The 16,081-nt window shown below is 42.5% G+C and overlaps 1 protein-coding gene across 2 annotated transcripts in view; it reads left to right on the top strand.

Moving 5' to 3' along the window:
• The window catches only part of ACER3 (alkaline ceramidase 3), a 1,138,468-nt gene extending 1,122,615 nt beyond the window's left edge, over nucleotides 1–15,853 (top strand). For both annotated transcript variants that reach the window (XM_044073355.1, XM_044073354.1), the window contains exon 11: nucleotides 14,269–15,853. In XM_044073355.1, the coding sequence (XP_043929290.1) occupies nucleotides 14,269–14,322 (54 nt within the window). In that variant the 3' untranslated portion in view covers nucleotides 14,323–15,853. The remainder of the gene's footprint in view (nucleotides 1–14,268) is intronic.
• The last annotated feature ends 228 nt before the right edge of the window (nucleotides 15,854–16,081 follow it).

The raw sequence follows: 16,081 nt of genomic DNA, 5'->3' as shown, positions 1-16,081 counted from the left end.
CAGACAGCATTGATACCCCCTTCTCCTCGAACTTGCCAACCAGGGCCCCTGGCTACTCCGTCAAAATACTAAATCTCCTTTCCCAGCATGAGGGAAATATTGTGCACCCCAGTCTGCAGGCACTCAACCTTGCAGCATGGATGATCTGACAACAAACCACAATGGGGTTGGCCTAAGTAAACAAGTGTTAGACAGCCTCAAAGAATATATAAGGCCTAGCACCAGGAAATCCTACTCTGCTAAGTGAAAAAGATTTTCTATTCGGTGCAAAGATCACCAACTAAATCCCAAATCAGCACAGATTTCCAGCATCCTGGAATACCTGGCTGGCCTGCTGAATCAGGGACTATCTCATTCTTTCATTAAAATCCATGCATCTGCTATCTCTGCGTATGTGCCCTCTCACCCTTCTTTTCTCCCATCCACTCTTAAAGCAATTTCTTAGGGGAGTAATCCACATTACACCACCCAGAAGGAAACCTATTCCTACTCCTTGGGATCTTAATTTTGTGCTAGAGAAACTGACCTTGCCCCCCTTTGAGCCAGCAGCTTCTGCTGACTTAAAGTTCCTGACATGGAAAACAGTTCTAGCTATCACCTCAGACAAGGAGGGTTTCTGAGTTGCAGGTCCTCATAGCAGTGGAACCTTTTCTTATCTACAACATGAATAGGTTCTCCTTCAGAACCAATCTGTCCTTTATGCCCAAAGTGGTCACTGACACCGCTTTGAATCAGGCCATCCATCTCTGTACCTTCTTCCCCAATCCACAAAACAAAGGGGAGAGCATTCTGCATTCCTTGGATGTGCACAGACAGCAATATTTCTATCTGGACAAGACAAAACCTTTGAGAAAGACTGATCAGCTTTTCATTACCTTTGCCTGTAGAAAAGAAGTCAAGCCTGCTGTAAGCAAACTATTTCCAAATGGATTTTTCACGGCATTTGCTTTTGTTATAGCCCAACACGGCAAAGTGGCACAAGTAGGGATAACATCTCATTCCACCAGGGTAACTGCTACTTCCACTGCCTTTCTAAAGGGTGTTCTCACCAAGGACACCTTGGACACTGCCACCTGATCCTCAGTGCATACCTTCACCAAGCACTTCTACCTGGCATTCTTCTCCAGGTCTAGAGTAGATTTGCCACTGCTGTCCTGCAGGGCATCCTCTTCCCCTTAAGACACCTTCCTTCCTCATTTCAGCTTTGGGAATCTTCCCAATAGTAAGGACTGCAACAATGAAACACAAAGAACATAGTACAGCTGTGTACACTTATAAATGTAGATGTTCAAGTGTGTTCACTGTTGCAGTCATTTTTCCCTCTTACCAACACCCTCAGCCTACTATGTAAGTTGATCCTGTTTTGGTACTCAACTAAGGGACCCCTCCTTGGGCTCCCTTCTTACATCAGGTTCTCCTTTGGATACCTCCTATCTGCTTAGGGCTCCTCCTAGTTGAGGGCAAGAAAACACTGGTTTCATGACGCAGGCTAGCTACCTTTATTCCTGAATGCACTGAAGTTGTTCAAGACATCTGCCAGCCTGGGAGCCAGAAAAAATTTTCTCTGGTAGTTAGGATGGCCGAGAGATTTCACAGCAAGAAATCCCAACAGTTAGGACTGCAACAGTAGATACACTCGACCATCTACATTTATGTTAAGTGTACACAACTGTACTTTTGAGGTGAAATATAAATACTTGCCAGTGTAATCATCCTCTCCTACCAATAACCTTTTACTAGTGAACAGTATTGTCTTTTTTCCTCTATCACTGTAGAAGCCCCTCAAACAATCAGTATTTCCTTTTTTCTTTTGTCACTGATATTGTGCTGAATGCCCACCCTGAAATCCTTTTTTGTCAAATTCACATGCTCATTTCTATCCAAATGTGTATGTTCATCATGATGATCACTGCTGCAGTAGCATTATCTCTATGGGTTATATCCTGCATGGACTGTAACAGATGACCAGCTTCCAAAGCTCCAGGACACATTCCACACACTCAAATAGTCAGTCAGCTGAAGCTGAGCTGACTAAAAAGACTGGTTTGGGCATTAAGTCCTTCAGAGCTTTCCTGTCACTAAAGAGTATGTTCATCTGAGGCCTTTGAGGATCGACAATTGGCTTGTGCTGTTCTTTTTGTTTGTTTAGTAATACTTTCCTGTTCAGGAACATTATTTTCAAGATAAGAGTCTGTGTTTTAACAGACTGTATTGTACTTTTAAATAAGAGTGCACTTTTTTCTTGTCAGTATAAAAGGTGTTTAAAGTAACTGAATGTGACTTCACATTTAATCTGCTTTTGCTGCTTGTTTTCCACAGGGAAGAGGCATTTTCCACCACAGCAAGCTAATAATCTGCCGCAGCCACAGGGGGTGACTCTGCTGTGGCTATTGTTTGTTCCTCAAACCACTTTTGTTTTACCATGGATCTCTCTGATGTAGCACCTACAGCTGCTATAGACTGGTGGTTAGCCATGTCCTCTGCGACTGATGAGGTTCCCGCAGTGTGCCGGGGAGCGCCACTGTCATTGGTCCTGCAAAAGGAAACTGGGAAGACTTCCCTGTATTGTCAGAATGTTGTGTCCATTCCTGCAGACGCTGCTGTTGCCACAGTTGACCTGTCAAAAACAGGAAAAATAAATGTGTATCTGCTCCTCCCTAAATTTCCTTAGACAGGAGTAGTTTACCTAGTCTGGCCCATGGTTTAATTCTGGCTATTGATTCTTTTCTCCTTGTGGAGGTTTCTTTTTCTCTGAGACTGTTTCCATAAAGTGCCAGTTGTTTCAGTGGGAGGACACTGAGGTTTCTCAGCCCCTCAGAAAATACTATGAGCTGTTACAGAAGGAATTTCCAGAATATTCACCCATTCCTCCAGTTCTGTTAGCTTTGGAGGATGTGTTTCACTGCCTGCAATTGTCCTGATAGTCAGCCTGCTGTCCCTAGAAGGCATATAGAATGTATAAAGTTCTTCAGTCTTTTTAGTTTTTACACTCTTCCCAAACCTGACCAAACATGTATACCTTTAGTTAATCCTACTGCTGCTAAACATTTAGTTAATTCCAACCCTACTTTTTCTGTTAAGGATTGTAACATTATTGAAAACTATGGGGAAAAAGTGTATGAAACCGCAAATTTGTTTTTCAGAATGTTGGAACTGTCGGGCTCATATGTTAGTTTATTCTGAGTAATTGTGAGATTATGGGCAATGTTTTATTTGCAGTTTCTTCTTATGAGGAAAAATCTTCTTTAAATAAGTTAGTTTCTTCAATTGTTGTACTCACTGCTCATTGTTTATAGTGTATGTGTATGACTCAGTGCTTCTTCCAGGGCTATGACTACTGGTACTGTTTTGAGGAGGCTCGTTTGCTGTGTTCTCAAAGCCTCTCAGATGATTTAAAAATGATATTTTAAATTCTCCTTTAGATAGTTCATAGGTGTTTACTAGGTTAATGGCCCTGGAACCTTTACAAGCCTACCCCATAAGATTACACTGACGTTGTGCCACCTAACCTTAGTTCCCTGTGCCTCTGTTGAGTAGAGTCACTGGAGTGATCCCAGGGTGAATTTTCTATTTCACATCCACTCATCAAGATTTCTCTTGAAGAGGGCCAGTGAGGTGCTCTGTTTGACATGTATGGGCAGTCTATTCCATAGCATGGGCAGTCTCTGGGTTATGAACCTGTTCCTCCAGCACATTGTTGATTGTGGTAATGAGGTTGAGGTCTCTGGAGCGTGTGGTGCAGAGGGATTGGGATTTCTTTAGATGTAGCATTTCTAACAGAGCTGGGTCAGATGTGGCTTTGTAAGTCAAGCAGAGATTGCCTCTAAGTAGGCGATATGAGACAGACTTGTTGGAGTTTTTTGAGTCTGTCCATATAGGACAAGTGTTTAAGGCCTAGGATCCTCTCTGTGAGGTACTTTTGTGGCTTCCCAGGGATCACATCAGTCGCCCTGCTAGACCGGGGTCCAGGGAAGTAAATAGTGTGGGAAGAGATATCCAGGTAATTGTTATGGCTAGACTTGTATAGACCCTAGGGCCAATAGCCTAGTACCAACCTATGAACCTCTCCAGTTGTTGCAGGTGTCTAGTAAGGTACATGCTAAATGGGGCATTGTACAATTACTTCCTCTTTCTTCTTGGATGCAAAACCCTTAGTAATAAGATGTACCACATGGAAGGACTTTCTGACCACAGTGGCATTGTGGTGGTCAAAAGATTGCTGTCAATCTGTGTTCCCAAATCTCTTATAATGCCTTCTGTGTTCAGTGGACTACCATTGATGTGGTAATTCATGGAAACTGGGTTTTTCCCAAAGGGGATGACTACACATTTTTTGGCATTGAGCTTAAGGCCATGGTTCTGACACCAGTCGTTGGTCTCAGTGAGGCATTTCTGTAGGATGTCAGCATCACTTAGGGAGTTAATAATGGCTCCTAACTTGCAATCGTCTCTGTACTTTGTCAGCCAGAGTCCCTTCGTGTTTGCCTGGACTTCAGAGAAGTAGGTACCAAACAGGAGAGGACCCAGGACCGATCTCTGTGGGACTCCACTCGTGACTGGTTGGCAGTCTGACTTGGTCAGCTACTTTCAAACTGTGGGTTCTATCTGTGAGCCAATTTGCAACCCACCTAGAGGTATAGGGGTTGATGCCTAGCTTAGTGAGTTTTTCTATGATTCCTGAGTGGGGAATGAACCACCTTTCCTTCATCCACAGCTCTGGTGACTGACTCAAAGAAATTGACAAAGTTGAGCAGGCATGATCTACCCTTCACAAAACCAAACTGTGTGGGATCCTGAGTTTGGAGATTCCCTATATCATTGTTTATTTGGTCCATGATGATGCGTTCCTTAGTTTGGCATATCAGACTTGTCAGGCTAATGGGGCAATAGTTCCCAGGGTCTGTAGTCACTCCTTCTTTGTGGAGAAGGATGACTGTAGCAGTGTGCCATTCGGTAGGGATAAAGCCTGAGGTGAGGCTGTGATTGAACAGGGCACACAGGTGAGGTACCAGTTCACTCTGTAGTTCATGTAGAACACACCCAGGGATGTTGTCAGGTCCCATAGAAGCTGTATTATTGGCCTTGGATAGTGCTGTTTTAACCTGTGCAGCAGTAATACTGTGGATGCCTGGCAATCTGCTGATGATGTTATTGGTCCTTTGGGGGTGGGGGTGGGGGGTAAAGTTGGTACTGAATCTGCCGACCGGCCAGTATATTGGCAAAATCTGTTGGTTCTTTATACGAGATACCATTGTGTAGTTGCACAGAGCAAATATGGGTATTGCCATGGAGATTCTTTACATAACTATAGAAGGCCTTATGGTTGTCTTTGCTATCTGCTGCAATTCTGTTCTCATAGCTAGCTTTAGTGGATTTGATGAGGGATCTCAACTTTTTGTTGAGGCTGATAAGGGAGTTTTTCCAGTCTTAGGACTTCACCTTATTCCGCAACAAATTCCTCCTCCTGTTGTAGAGTTTTTTTATGGCAGGGGACCACCAGATTGGCTTCCTTTTTTTTTTCTGAGGAGAGCGTCTTGGTTCTATTGGGTATGGTGAGATCCATGCATTTGTGTACGGGTTCGTACAGTGCATTGGTGTATGATTCGGCGGTCATGCAACTATTCTCCATTTGCATGGGGTGCCATGAAGTTAGGCACCTCTGGTTTTAGGAGCCCAAAGTTAGCTTTGGAGAAGTTTTTCATGGTGGTTACTTTTGTGGGGGGGGGGGGGGATTTCCAAGGTGATTAGTTTGTGGTCAGATCTAACCAGGGAGGCGTTGACTATAGGTGTAGAGCAACACTCACCTATGTTAGTAATGACCAGGTCAAGTATGTTGCTACCTCTAGTGGGGTAAGAACGAGCTGGTCCAGGGCATTGAAATTAATTAATTCCAGGAAACATTTGGGCAAGTGTTTTGGAACATGAGTAGTTTTCCCAGTTAATGGAGGGATAGTTGAAGTCACTGAGTATGAGAGTGTTAGGTTGGACCCTAATATTCTCCAAGGTGCTTAGGAACGTGGAGTGTGAGTCTTGGGACATGGTTGGGGACCTGTAACAGGCTACGACTTGAATTGCTGTCTTACCCAGTGTTAGCTGCACCTGAAGTATCTCTGATGTGTTATGTTGGGCTACCAGTCTGGAGGTATGCGCATCCTTTATGAGTATGGAAACACCACCACCTTTGGAGCTTCGGTCCAATTCTGGGACCGAAAGATGTGGAATGAGTTATAGCCTGGTAGTGCAGGGGTGCTTTCTGCTGCCTTGAACCAGGTCTTGGTTACAGCACAAATGTCAGTGTTGTCCATTTTAAGGAGAGCTTCGAGCGAGTGAATTTTGAGATTTAGACTTCTAGTGTTGAGCAGCATGACTCTCAGATTGCATTTATTTGTAGCTGTTACTGTGGTAATTTGGTCTTTGGAACACCGCCTAAAAAAGGCACAATAGGGGTGGCAAGAGCCTTGGCCAGTATCCAGAAGCTCAGGGGTGACAGATGCAGTCCATCTCTGGCAAAGCATTGAGGTATGTCAGTCATGTCATCCCAGGCAGACAGATACTGGATCCCCTTAGATTTTAGAATGACACCAGAAACTTAGCCAATTGTTGAAATCAATCATTTTCTGCTTGTACTGTGGTATAATTCTGGGTGATGGTAGGATGCTGCTCAGGGCTAGGGTCATACCCGCCTGGGCTACATAATCCGAGAGCTCCTCCATGTCTTTTTTTCATGTAGTCCAGGGAGGTATGTCTCAGTTCATTCACACCCACATGTATAATGACAGAGTCATATTTGTACCTGTTGTTGACGGACCTGAGTGCGTACATTATGTGGCGGATCCTGGCACCTGACAGGTAGCTGACTGTTACTTTCTCCTTATTCAGCCTAGTGAGTGGAACATCAGTGTGCCTCACTATGGAGTCACCTATGACTAGTGTGCTAGGCATGCTGTTTTGCCTTAGGGGCTTTAGTTGAGTGGCACACTGTTTAGGAGAGTTGTGTCTCGTGATTAGTGTTGTGTTGTGGTGGTTGAGTACATTTCTGCCTTGGAGGTCTCTGCTGTTTGGGTAGATTTTTATTGAGAGACTCCACGAAAGTGGGTGTGTGGTTTGTGTTTTTTGGTGGAGGCAGTGTTAGTGTATGTTCTGGAGGGCTGTGTATTCCATGTGGTGTGATCCACGTGTTGACCTTCTTTTCTTGAACAGCTATTCCAGTCTTGGCTGGAGAGTGCCTGGCTTCCAATTTGAATATATAAGTGCATCTCTCGCAAGTCTTGTGTACAGGAGGCAGTTGCTACATTGCCTCAGGATGCCCAAGTTCACCAGGTTAATAGGGGAAAGCACAGGGAACCGACCTTTAGACATGCCTGGAGGGGTGGGCATTAATAATAAATACTAGAGCGGTTTCCTTATAGAACGTTTAGTGCTGGTAGTATTTTTGTGTACTACAGTAACTGCTACAAGAAGTCTAGTATGGTAAAGTGCTAGACTAATAAGCTAATAAAAGTGCAGGAGAGGAGAGAACTAGCAGATCTAAGGAAAAATTGAAGAGCAGACTTTGACCCCTCAGAAGCTTACAAACAGTCCTGGATAGAGCAAATCTGTATCTGGACTACACTAGATACAGGAAAGGCAGGAAACAAGCGCAAACACAGGCTTTTAAACCAGAAAGTTGAAAGAGATGGAAAAACTGACCAAACGGCCAATAAACTACAAATTCTGGGCCAGAAACTACTCCTGTTGTGGTAGTTAGGCTACCTAGTGCTTACCACTCACACTGACAAGCTAGAAGGCTGCTTCCCTCCGACACAGAAAGGCTTGGGGGGCTCAGAAGCTTACAAACAGTCCTGGATACAGCAAATCTGTATCTGGACTAGCCTAGTTATAGGAAAGGCAGAAAACAAGTGTCAATGCAGGTAATTTAGTTTTTGGTTCCTGTGCTGCAGAAGTGATCAAAAAGTATGATGAAAGGGGTAAGTTGTTAGAGGAATGATTTTTCAGCCCTCCTTTTCCAAAATTTCTAAGAGTTTGCCTAACCACTCATCCAATTTTGGCAAAAATCAAAATAAACAGTCACAACAAAATGCAAATAAACATACATTTAAGAATAAATGGCAAGGGGGTTAAAAAGGAATTCAGGAATCCCTCCCAAAACCAAGGACAGTCCAGCAAGTCCGAAGCAAGCCATCTAAATACGGGAAAATGTTATCTTCACAGAGTCTTTGTCGAAGTGTCAGGAATCTTACACTAGTGTGAGATCACTCTTGCATAAGCTGCGGTTCCAGTAGAATATTCAAAAGTCTTCTTCACACAAGGTTGTGCTGTTGTGTCAGCTAGGGTTTAATTTTAGCTATTGATTCTTCTGTCTTTGTGGAGGATTCTCTTTCTCTGAGACTATTTCCATAATGTGCCAGTTTTTTTCAGTTGCAGGAAACTGGGGTTTCTCAGCCCTTCAGAAAATACTGTGAGCTGTTACTGAAGCAATTTCCAGAATATTCTCCCATTCCTCCAGTTCTGTTAGCTTTGGAAAATGTTTCACTGCCTGCTGGCCTTAAAAGGCATCTAGAATGTATAAAGTTCTTCGGTCTTTTTAATTTTTTTACACTCTTCCCAAACCTCACCAAAGGGAAAAATAGATGTAGATGTGTTCCTAAGGATTTCCAGTCAGATTTCAAGTCACTGGGAGGGAATAAGTCATGGTTTTGGGTCTCACAGCATCTATGATTCTCATGATACCCTTGGTAAGACATCACATGAGAAAGATACAGTGGTATCTAAAGTGTCTTTGATCCCAGCACCAACATCTTTTGTTTTTTCAAGTCCCTGTACTGGGGTTTGTCAAAGGAGAAATCACTAGATGGAGACAGCAAATTTCCCTAAAGGCAGTTCTCCCCTTCTTCCTCCCTGCTCCAAAGCAGTCAGTTACTACAGATACCTTGGACTTTGCTTGGGGAGCAGTGTCAGCAGTGATAAAGGGATAAAACTGAAAGGTGTGAGGGACACCAAGGACAGACTCAAGCACATAAATATAAAAGAGATGAGTGATCTGATCAAGGCACTCAACACTCTGAATCATCTGTGGTCCCGAAGACTTCATGAAGGTGTTATAAACAGTACCACAATCATGTGGTACATCAACAAGCAAGGGGGAACCAGGTTATACCCCCTTTGCAGACTAGCCATACTAACTTTGGATATAGCTTCACAGCACAGTCTTACACTGCATGTTTCTTATATTCTGTTAGACCAAAACTGTGTGCTAAACAGGACATGGGCAGACCCTCATGAATGCAAACTAGATCAGTGGGTCTTCTAGGGTTTAATCATTCTGTAGGGAGTTCCTCAAGTAGATCTGCTTGCCTTCTCTCCAAACAATAAGCTAGCAAGATTCTGCTCCCAGGATTCCATGCAAGAAGGCCTGGAAGACAGATGCCTTTTCTTTTCTATAGACAAGAATGTTTCCTGCATGCTTTTCCACCCTTTCCATTGATATCTAGGTATATCTGAAGATTCAGAAGGCATCCGCCAAGATCATTGTAGTGACTCCTTTCTGACCCAGGTAACAGTGTTTCTGCCATCTTTTGGAAATGGCCAGGGCCAGTTACCACCATCTTTCTCACAGAATGGATCTTCTCACACAAGATCCAGGGGGGTGATACATCCTGACCACTATCAACTTCACTTGACTGCCTGAATGATGGGATCTTAATTCCCTTTAGGCACCCATTTACTGAGAATGTGCAGTAGGTACTAATGGAGGCAAGAAACCCTGCTACTAGAAAATCATATAGTAACAAATGGAAAAGGTTTTCTAGTTAATGTCAACAACAAAAGCAGCATCCATTCTGGGCTAGCTGTTCTCTAGTTTTACAATATTTGTGTGAGTTGATATCCTTTGGCCTTTATTACTGAGTTGTCATGGTTCATTTATCTGCTATTTCAGCATGTCTGCCCATGGATCTTCCTCTTTCAATGAATTCTCACATGAAAATGTTTTTCTTTGGATCTTAGTTTTGTGTTAGTGAAACTAACACTGCATTTGAAACAGCTAATCAGGGTGACTTGAGGTTCTTAACATAGAAAACAGTTTTGCTGATTGATCTGACCTCTGCAAGAAAAGTATTTGAGTTGCAAGCTCTTATGGTGAATCAGATCTATCTCTTTTTCCACATAGATAATTTTTCTTTGAGAACTAATCCTTTTATGCTTAAAGTGGTATCCAAGTTTACTTTAAGGCAAACTGTCAATCTCCCAGTTTTCTTTCCTGGACCAAAACACGAGTGGGAGAGGAATCCCCATTTCATAGATGGCCTCTGACAACTGAGGTATTATGTTGAGAGAACTAAATCTTTCAGATCTTTGGATCAGTTCATTTCTTCTGAAGGTAAGAGGAAAAAGCAGTCTTTGTCAAAGCAGACTATTTCCAAATAGCTGTCACCTTTTGTTATACTTCACCACAAGAAAACTGTTTCAGGCAGGGTCAAGGCCCATACTGCCAAGGCCTTGGCTTCATCTGTGACTTTTTGGAAAGGGTGGATTCAAGAAGCAGCAACTTGATCCTCTGTACATAGCTCTACAAGCTTGATTCCTTCTCTAGGTATAGATCAGGCTGTACTAGGACCATTCCCCTGGGGCTTCTACAGCCTTCTCCTCCCACTTCCGAAATATACTAAGCTAGTGTAATCTATTAGTATTTATTTATCTATTATCTATTAGCAGCGATCAGCATGACAAACATGCAGTTGTGTAAATAAACTTACCATAACAGTAGATGTTCAGATAATCACTGCTGCAGTAGCTGCTGTCTCCCTCCACCCTTTTTCTGGTGTTTTGTTTATGCCAGGTTGCGGACATTTATTTATTTTTTGTTCCTAGCAGTCTCCCTTTTTCTATTGACATGAAAGCTTTGAAGTGCTTGCAACCAAGCCCTGCTTTTTTGGTCAGCGCAGCACGAGCTAACTGATCGTTTGGGCACATTGAACATGCCCTGAAGCTTTGGAAGCTGGCCATCTGTTATATCCTAGGCAGGATATAACCCATATAGCCAAGGCTACTGCAACAGTGATTATAGGAAGTTACTAGACTACTGGCCCTGAGGCCCTTATAAGCCTAGCCAAGAGTTTAACCCATGCGTAGACAAATCAGCACCCGATGCCCCTGTCCAGCAGGGACACTGGTGGAATTCCAGGGATGTATTTTCCATTTCTCATTCAGTTATCCAGATTGCACTTAAAAAGGGTAAAGAGGTACTCTGCTTGACGTGGAGAGGGAGTCTATTCCATAGATGGAGGAGTCTCTGGAACACAAACCTGTCCCACCAGCAAGTCCTATTGATGTCACAGACCAGGTTGAGGCCGCATATGCGGGTTACTCGAGTGGAGCTTGACTTGAGGATATTTAGCAGTCCCATCAGGGCAGGGTCCAAGATCGCCTTGTATGCCAGACAGAGGTCACCTCTGAGCAGTCTGTATGAAACACAGTAGAGGCATAAGGCTTTTAGCCTACCTATCTGTGTATGGCAGATTTTTGAGGCCTTGGATTCTCCTGGCGAGAAAACTCTGTGGTCTCTCCAGCTGCTGCATGTGCTTTGCGAGGTACATGCTGAATGGGGCATTGTACTCAATAATGGGCCTTATAAGAGAAGAATACAGGGATGTTATGACCTCTTTGTCCTTAGATGAGATACCCTTATTTATGAGGTGGGTCATGCAGAAAACTTTCCGTATAATGGAAGCAACATGGTGGTCAAAAGTCAGGCTTCTATCAATCTGGGTGCCCAAGTCCTTCATGACTGACTGCGTGCTTAGAACATTGTCATTAATGTGATCATTTGTGGTGACATCTTTCTCCCCAAAGGGGATGATGATGCATTTTTTTGTATTCAGCTTGAGGCCATATTTCTGGCACCAGTTATTTGTTTGGGTGAGACCCTGTTGGAGGATGTCCATGTCACAAGGGGAATTGATGACAGCTCCCAACTTGCAGGCATCTGCAAACTTGGTCAGCCATAGCCCACTAGTTTTGGCCTGTACCTCAGAAAAGTATATCCCAAATAACAGAGGCCCCAAGACCAAACCCTGGGGTACGCCACTCAGTATGGGTCTAGTGCTTGAGGTGGCTTCCCCTATTTTGACTAGGTGGGTACCATCACTGAGCCAGTTGGCTACCCATCTGGTAACATACGGATTGATGCCTAGTTGAGAGAGTTTATCTATTATGCTCGAGTGGGGAATAGTGTCGAAGGCTTTGGCTAGGTCAAGGTAGGCGATGTGCACTTCCCTCATCCATGGCTTTGGTGGCTGTCTCAAAAAAGTCAACCAAATTTAACAGACATGACCTTCCCTTGATGAAGCCAAACTGTGTGGGATTGAGTGTTTGGAGGTTGCCAGTGTCCTTGTTAATGAGGTCCGTGATAATCTGTTCCATGGCCTTGCAGATCAGGCTAGTTAGGCTGATGGGTCTATAATTTCCCAGATCAAAGGACGCTCCACCTTTGTGTAAAGGGATGACAGTGGCTGTCCTCCACTCAGCTGAGACAAAACTGGTACTCAGGCTTTGGTTGAATAAGGTGCCTAATGGTGCTGCAAGTTCCTGCCTGAGTTCATGTAATATGCAGCCTGGGTTGTTATCAGGTCCCATGGAGGCTGTATTTTTTGCTTTTGAGAGAGCAGTAAAGACCTGATCCTAGATATAAGGGGAAGGGGGCAGGTACTGGGAATGTCCTGATTTACTAATGGGGGGGGGGGGCAGAGGGTTGAAATTTTTGCTGAATCTCTCCGCCAGCAAGTTTGTTATATCTACGGCATTTGTATATGTGGTGTCCTTGACCATCAGTTCTGAACAGATTTGGGTGCTACCTTTGATATTACGGACATATGTGAAGAAGGCCTTATGATTGCCTCTAGTAGATGTGGCCAATTTGGACTCTGTTTGCTTTGGAGGATTTCACTAGTGCTCTTATTAACTTACTTAGGCTAAGGAGAGATTGCTTCCATTCGGGTACCTGCTCCTTCTTGGTCCTGGTCAGCAATTTTTTCCTTTGTTATAGAGTTTATTTATTGCAGATGTCCACAAGACAGGTTTACTCTTCATTGCGGAGAATGATTTAGTCCTTTCAGGTATTTCCCGATTCTATGCATCTGTATAAATGTTCTTATATCAAGTTGGTATAGTTTTGGATACTGGTGCCAGTTCCTGGAGGGGGGAGGAGGCTGTGAAGCTGTTTTCAGCTTTGGAGAAGTTTTTTTGATTGACCCTAGCTAGAGGGGGGTCGGGGGAGATGGTGACTTCAAACATGACTGCTTTATGGTCGGATCTTACAAGGGAAGATGATACTGTAGGGATGCTGCAGTAGTTACTCCTGTTGGTTAACAAGTCCAAGATAATAACACCTCTTGTGGGGGTATCGACTAACTGTTCCAAAGCATTTGCATTGACAAAATTGAGGAATCTCTGGGCATTTGTGTTCTGGCAAGAGTAGTTCTTCCAGTCTACATTTGGGTAGTTAGTCACCCAGGATCAGAGTAAAGGGTTGAATCTTGATAGATTCAAAGAGGTCCAGATAGGCAGTTGGGGCATCTTGGATCAGATTTGGGGGCCGGTAGCTAGCTATGATTTGTATGTGGGTCTTGTCAATAGTTAGCTGCACCTGGAGCGTCTCCTGTGCATCATACTGTTTGACCAGTCATTCTAACATGTACTTTTATGGCATCAAAAATACAGTTGGAATTTCCCATTATGATGCATTTTACTAGTAACTGCCATGCAGTCACATTCACAGAAGTTATTGCAGTATGGGATGGTGTCAGTCTTTTTCTTGTGTTGTTGTATAGAAATTACCAGATAGTTTGTGTGTGAGACAACTGTACTTTCCTGAAACAGGGCTTTTTGCATTGCTTAATATAATTTAGTACTCTCTGCTTTTGTCTGTACCCGTAAGGGCATTCATCTTCTGCTTCGTATCTCCATTTGAACCAGTGTTACATTTTTCAAGACCTGAATACACTCAAAAAAACTAAATAGAGACAAACTTCCAAAAGGCTTTGAGTTAGATTTACAGTAAAATGATTGAATGCTGTGAAGTGGACAAAATACATTGGTTGCTTAGAAAATTTAAACCACATTAAGCTATGACCATGAGAAAAACATTTTGATTTTAATTGGTATAAGCCAGTTTTATTTATAACCTTATATTTAGTTCCTGTGTTTTGTTTGAACTTAATTTATTAATAAAACAGAATACTAAAACAGATACATTTTTTTTCTACCTTTTAGTTTCTCTGTGGTATTTGGCCTGTGATTCTTGTGGAATCTCCCAAGAAGAAGTAGTAAGGAACAACATATCAATGAGTCTGTGAAAAGGAACAAAACATCACTGCCCCACAACAGAGACCAGTGAAGACATTCCAATTCTTTTGCATTGGAAATTACAGCAGTTTGGAAAATGTATTGCAGGCCTCACTGCATCAAAGATACAGTTGGAATTTCTCATCATGATGCATTTTACTAATAACTGCCAAGCAGTCACATTAACACAAATTACTGAAGTGTGGGATGGTGCCAGTCTTTTTCTTGTGGTGTTGGCTACAAATTACCAGATAGTTTTTGTATGTGGGACATCTGTGTGTCTATTCTGAATGAGGATTTAAAGGGTCTGTTTTTAAGTGGGGAATTAGTTGTGCTGGTCACAGAAAGTTAGCAGCTTCTGAAGCAGTATGTTATGTATGTGTATATTTTGACAGGAATATTCTGTCTTGTCTGGTTTATGAATAGGCCTGCAACCATTAGTAGCACAATCACCAAATATAATTTAGTGTGTCCATTAACCAGTATTTGTATCATGTTTGCATAGGATATTATACAAAGCTTTTTCTTACATTTAAGTAGTATATTTTAACTGAGTAAAACTATTAGATTTAATTCAGTATGCTGACAAAATTGTGCAGTCACACTGACAATATATGTATAAAACAGTAAAGATTCCTGTGGCATTCTCTGCAGCTTCACTCAGTGAATTCCAGGCTGGAAAATAAGACTGTAGTTTTGAACTAGCATTGCTAGTGTTTCAAGAAATGACTGTGTAAACTTTTTCTGGAATACCTGGCTTAGATATCATATTCATTCACTTTCATTTGCCCTGTTTTACCTCGTTAGTAGTCATGGGAATACATTGCCTTATCCCAGCAAGCAGTGGACTGAAGATGGAGTACTACTAATCAGGATGCCAGTCCATTTTTGGTCACAACACGTCTCACAGACCTATGGGCAGTTTAGAAGATTGCAATTCACGTATCAACACGTATTTGGTATGGTAAAGGACATTGGAGGCCCCAATAAACCATATAGGCACATTGAGGACATCCACAGTTGGCAGAAATGACACCCCAGCTGGAAATTCAACTAGAGTGCTAAGCACTGTAAGGGTAGCAATGCTAACTGCTGTACCACCGTGCCACTCAACTCATTATTTAGCTCTATAAAATAACTACACCTGGACAAACTGTAACAGAAAAACTGTATCGTTACATTTTGAGTGTTTTTCCATCATTTTCATCTCACTTAATTTGCTGCCAACACTAGCTGGCTAGTCTTTTTATTTCAAATTCTTGCAAGACTAATGTAGGTGATAAATTTCATGTTATGCTGCTTAAACCTGCCTTAATTCACAAAGGTGTAAGGAAACCCCTCTGTGGGTTTAAAATGAGAATGAGATGAGATGGTGGTCACTGTTGATGTGACACTCACACCATGTGCAAAACTGAAAAAGGTGGTGATGGATGAATAAGAATCTCTTCTGCAAGTTCTTGTGATAAGAACTTTTATTGTGAGGTTTAATAAAGAGCCCCTTTATAATTAGGAATTCTGTTTTGTTTTTGCATTAATTGATAGCTCTCCTCAATGCTCCATGGAAAGCACTGACTCACCTTATTTAACAAAATTGCACTTGCAGTGTAGCGTATTTGCCATTATCCTGTACTTTATTACTGTAATCGTTTACATGAAATCTGATTTTCTCTTTTGATCTTCATGTAGTAATTGAAATGTCTAAAAAAAAAAATAATATTCTGCTGTGCCATTCTGACTTTTC

Source organism: Protopterus annectens, chromosome 5.part1 (assembly GCF_019279795.1).
Source record: "Protopterus annectens isolate FY-2018-M chromosome 5.part1, PAN1.0, whole genome shotgun sequence".
In the NCBI taxonomy this organism is placed as follows: domain Eukaryota; kingdom Metazoa; phylum Chordata; order Ceratodontiformes; family Protopteridae; genus Protopterus; species Protopterus annectens.
Note: the sequence above shows the minus strand (reverse complement) of the source record. Positions and strands in the feature narration are given on the sequence as shown.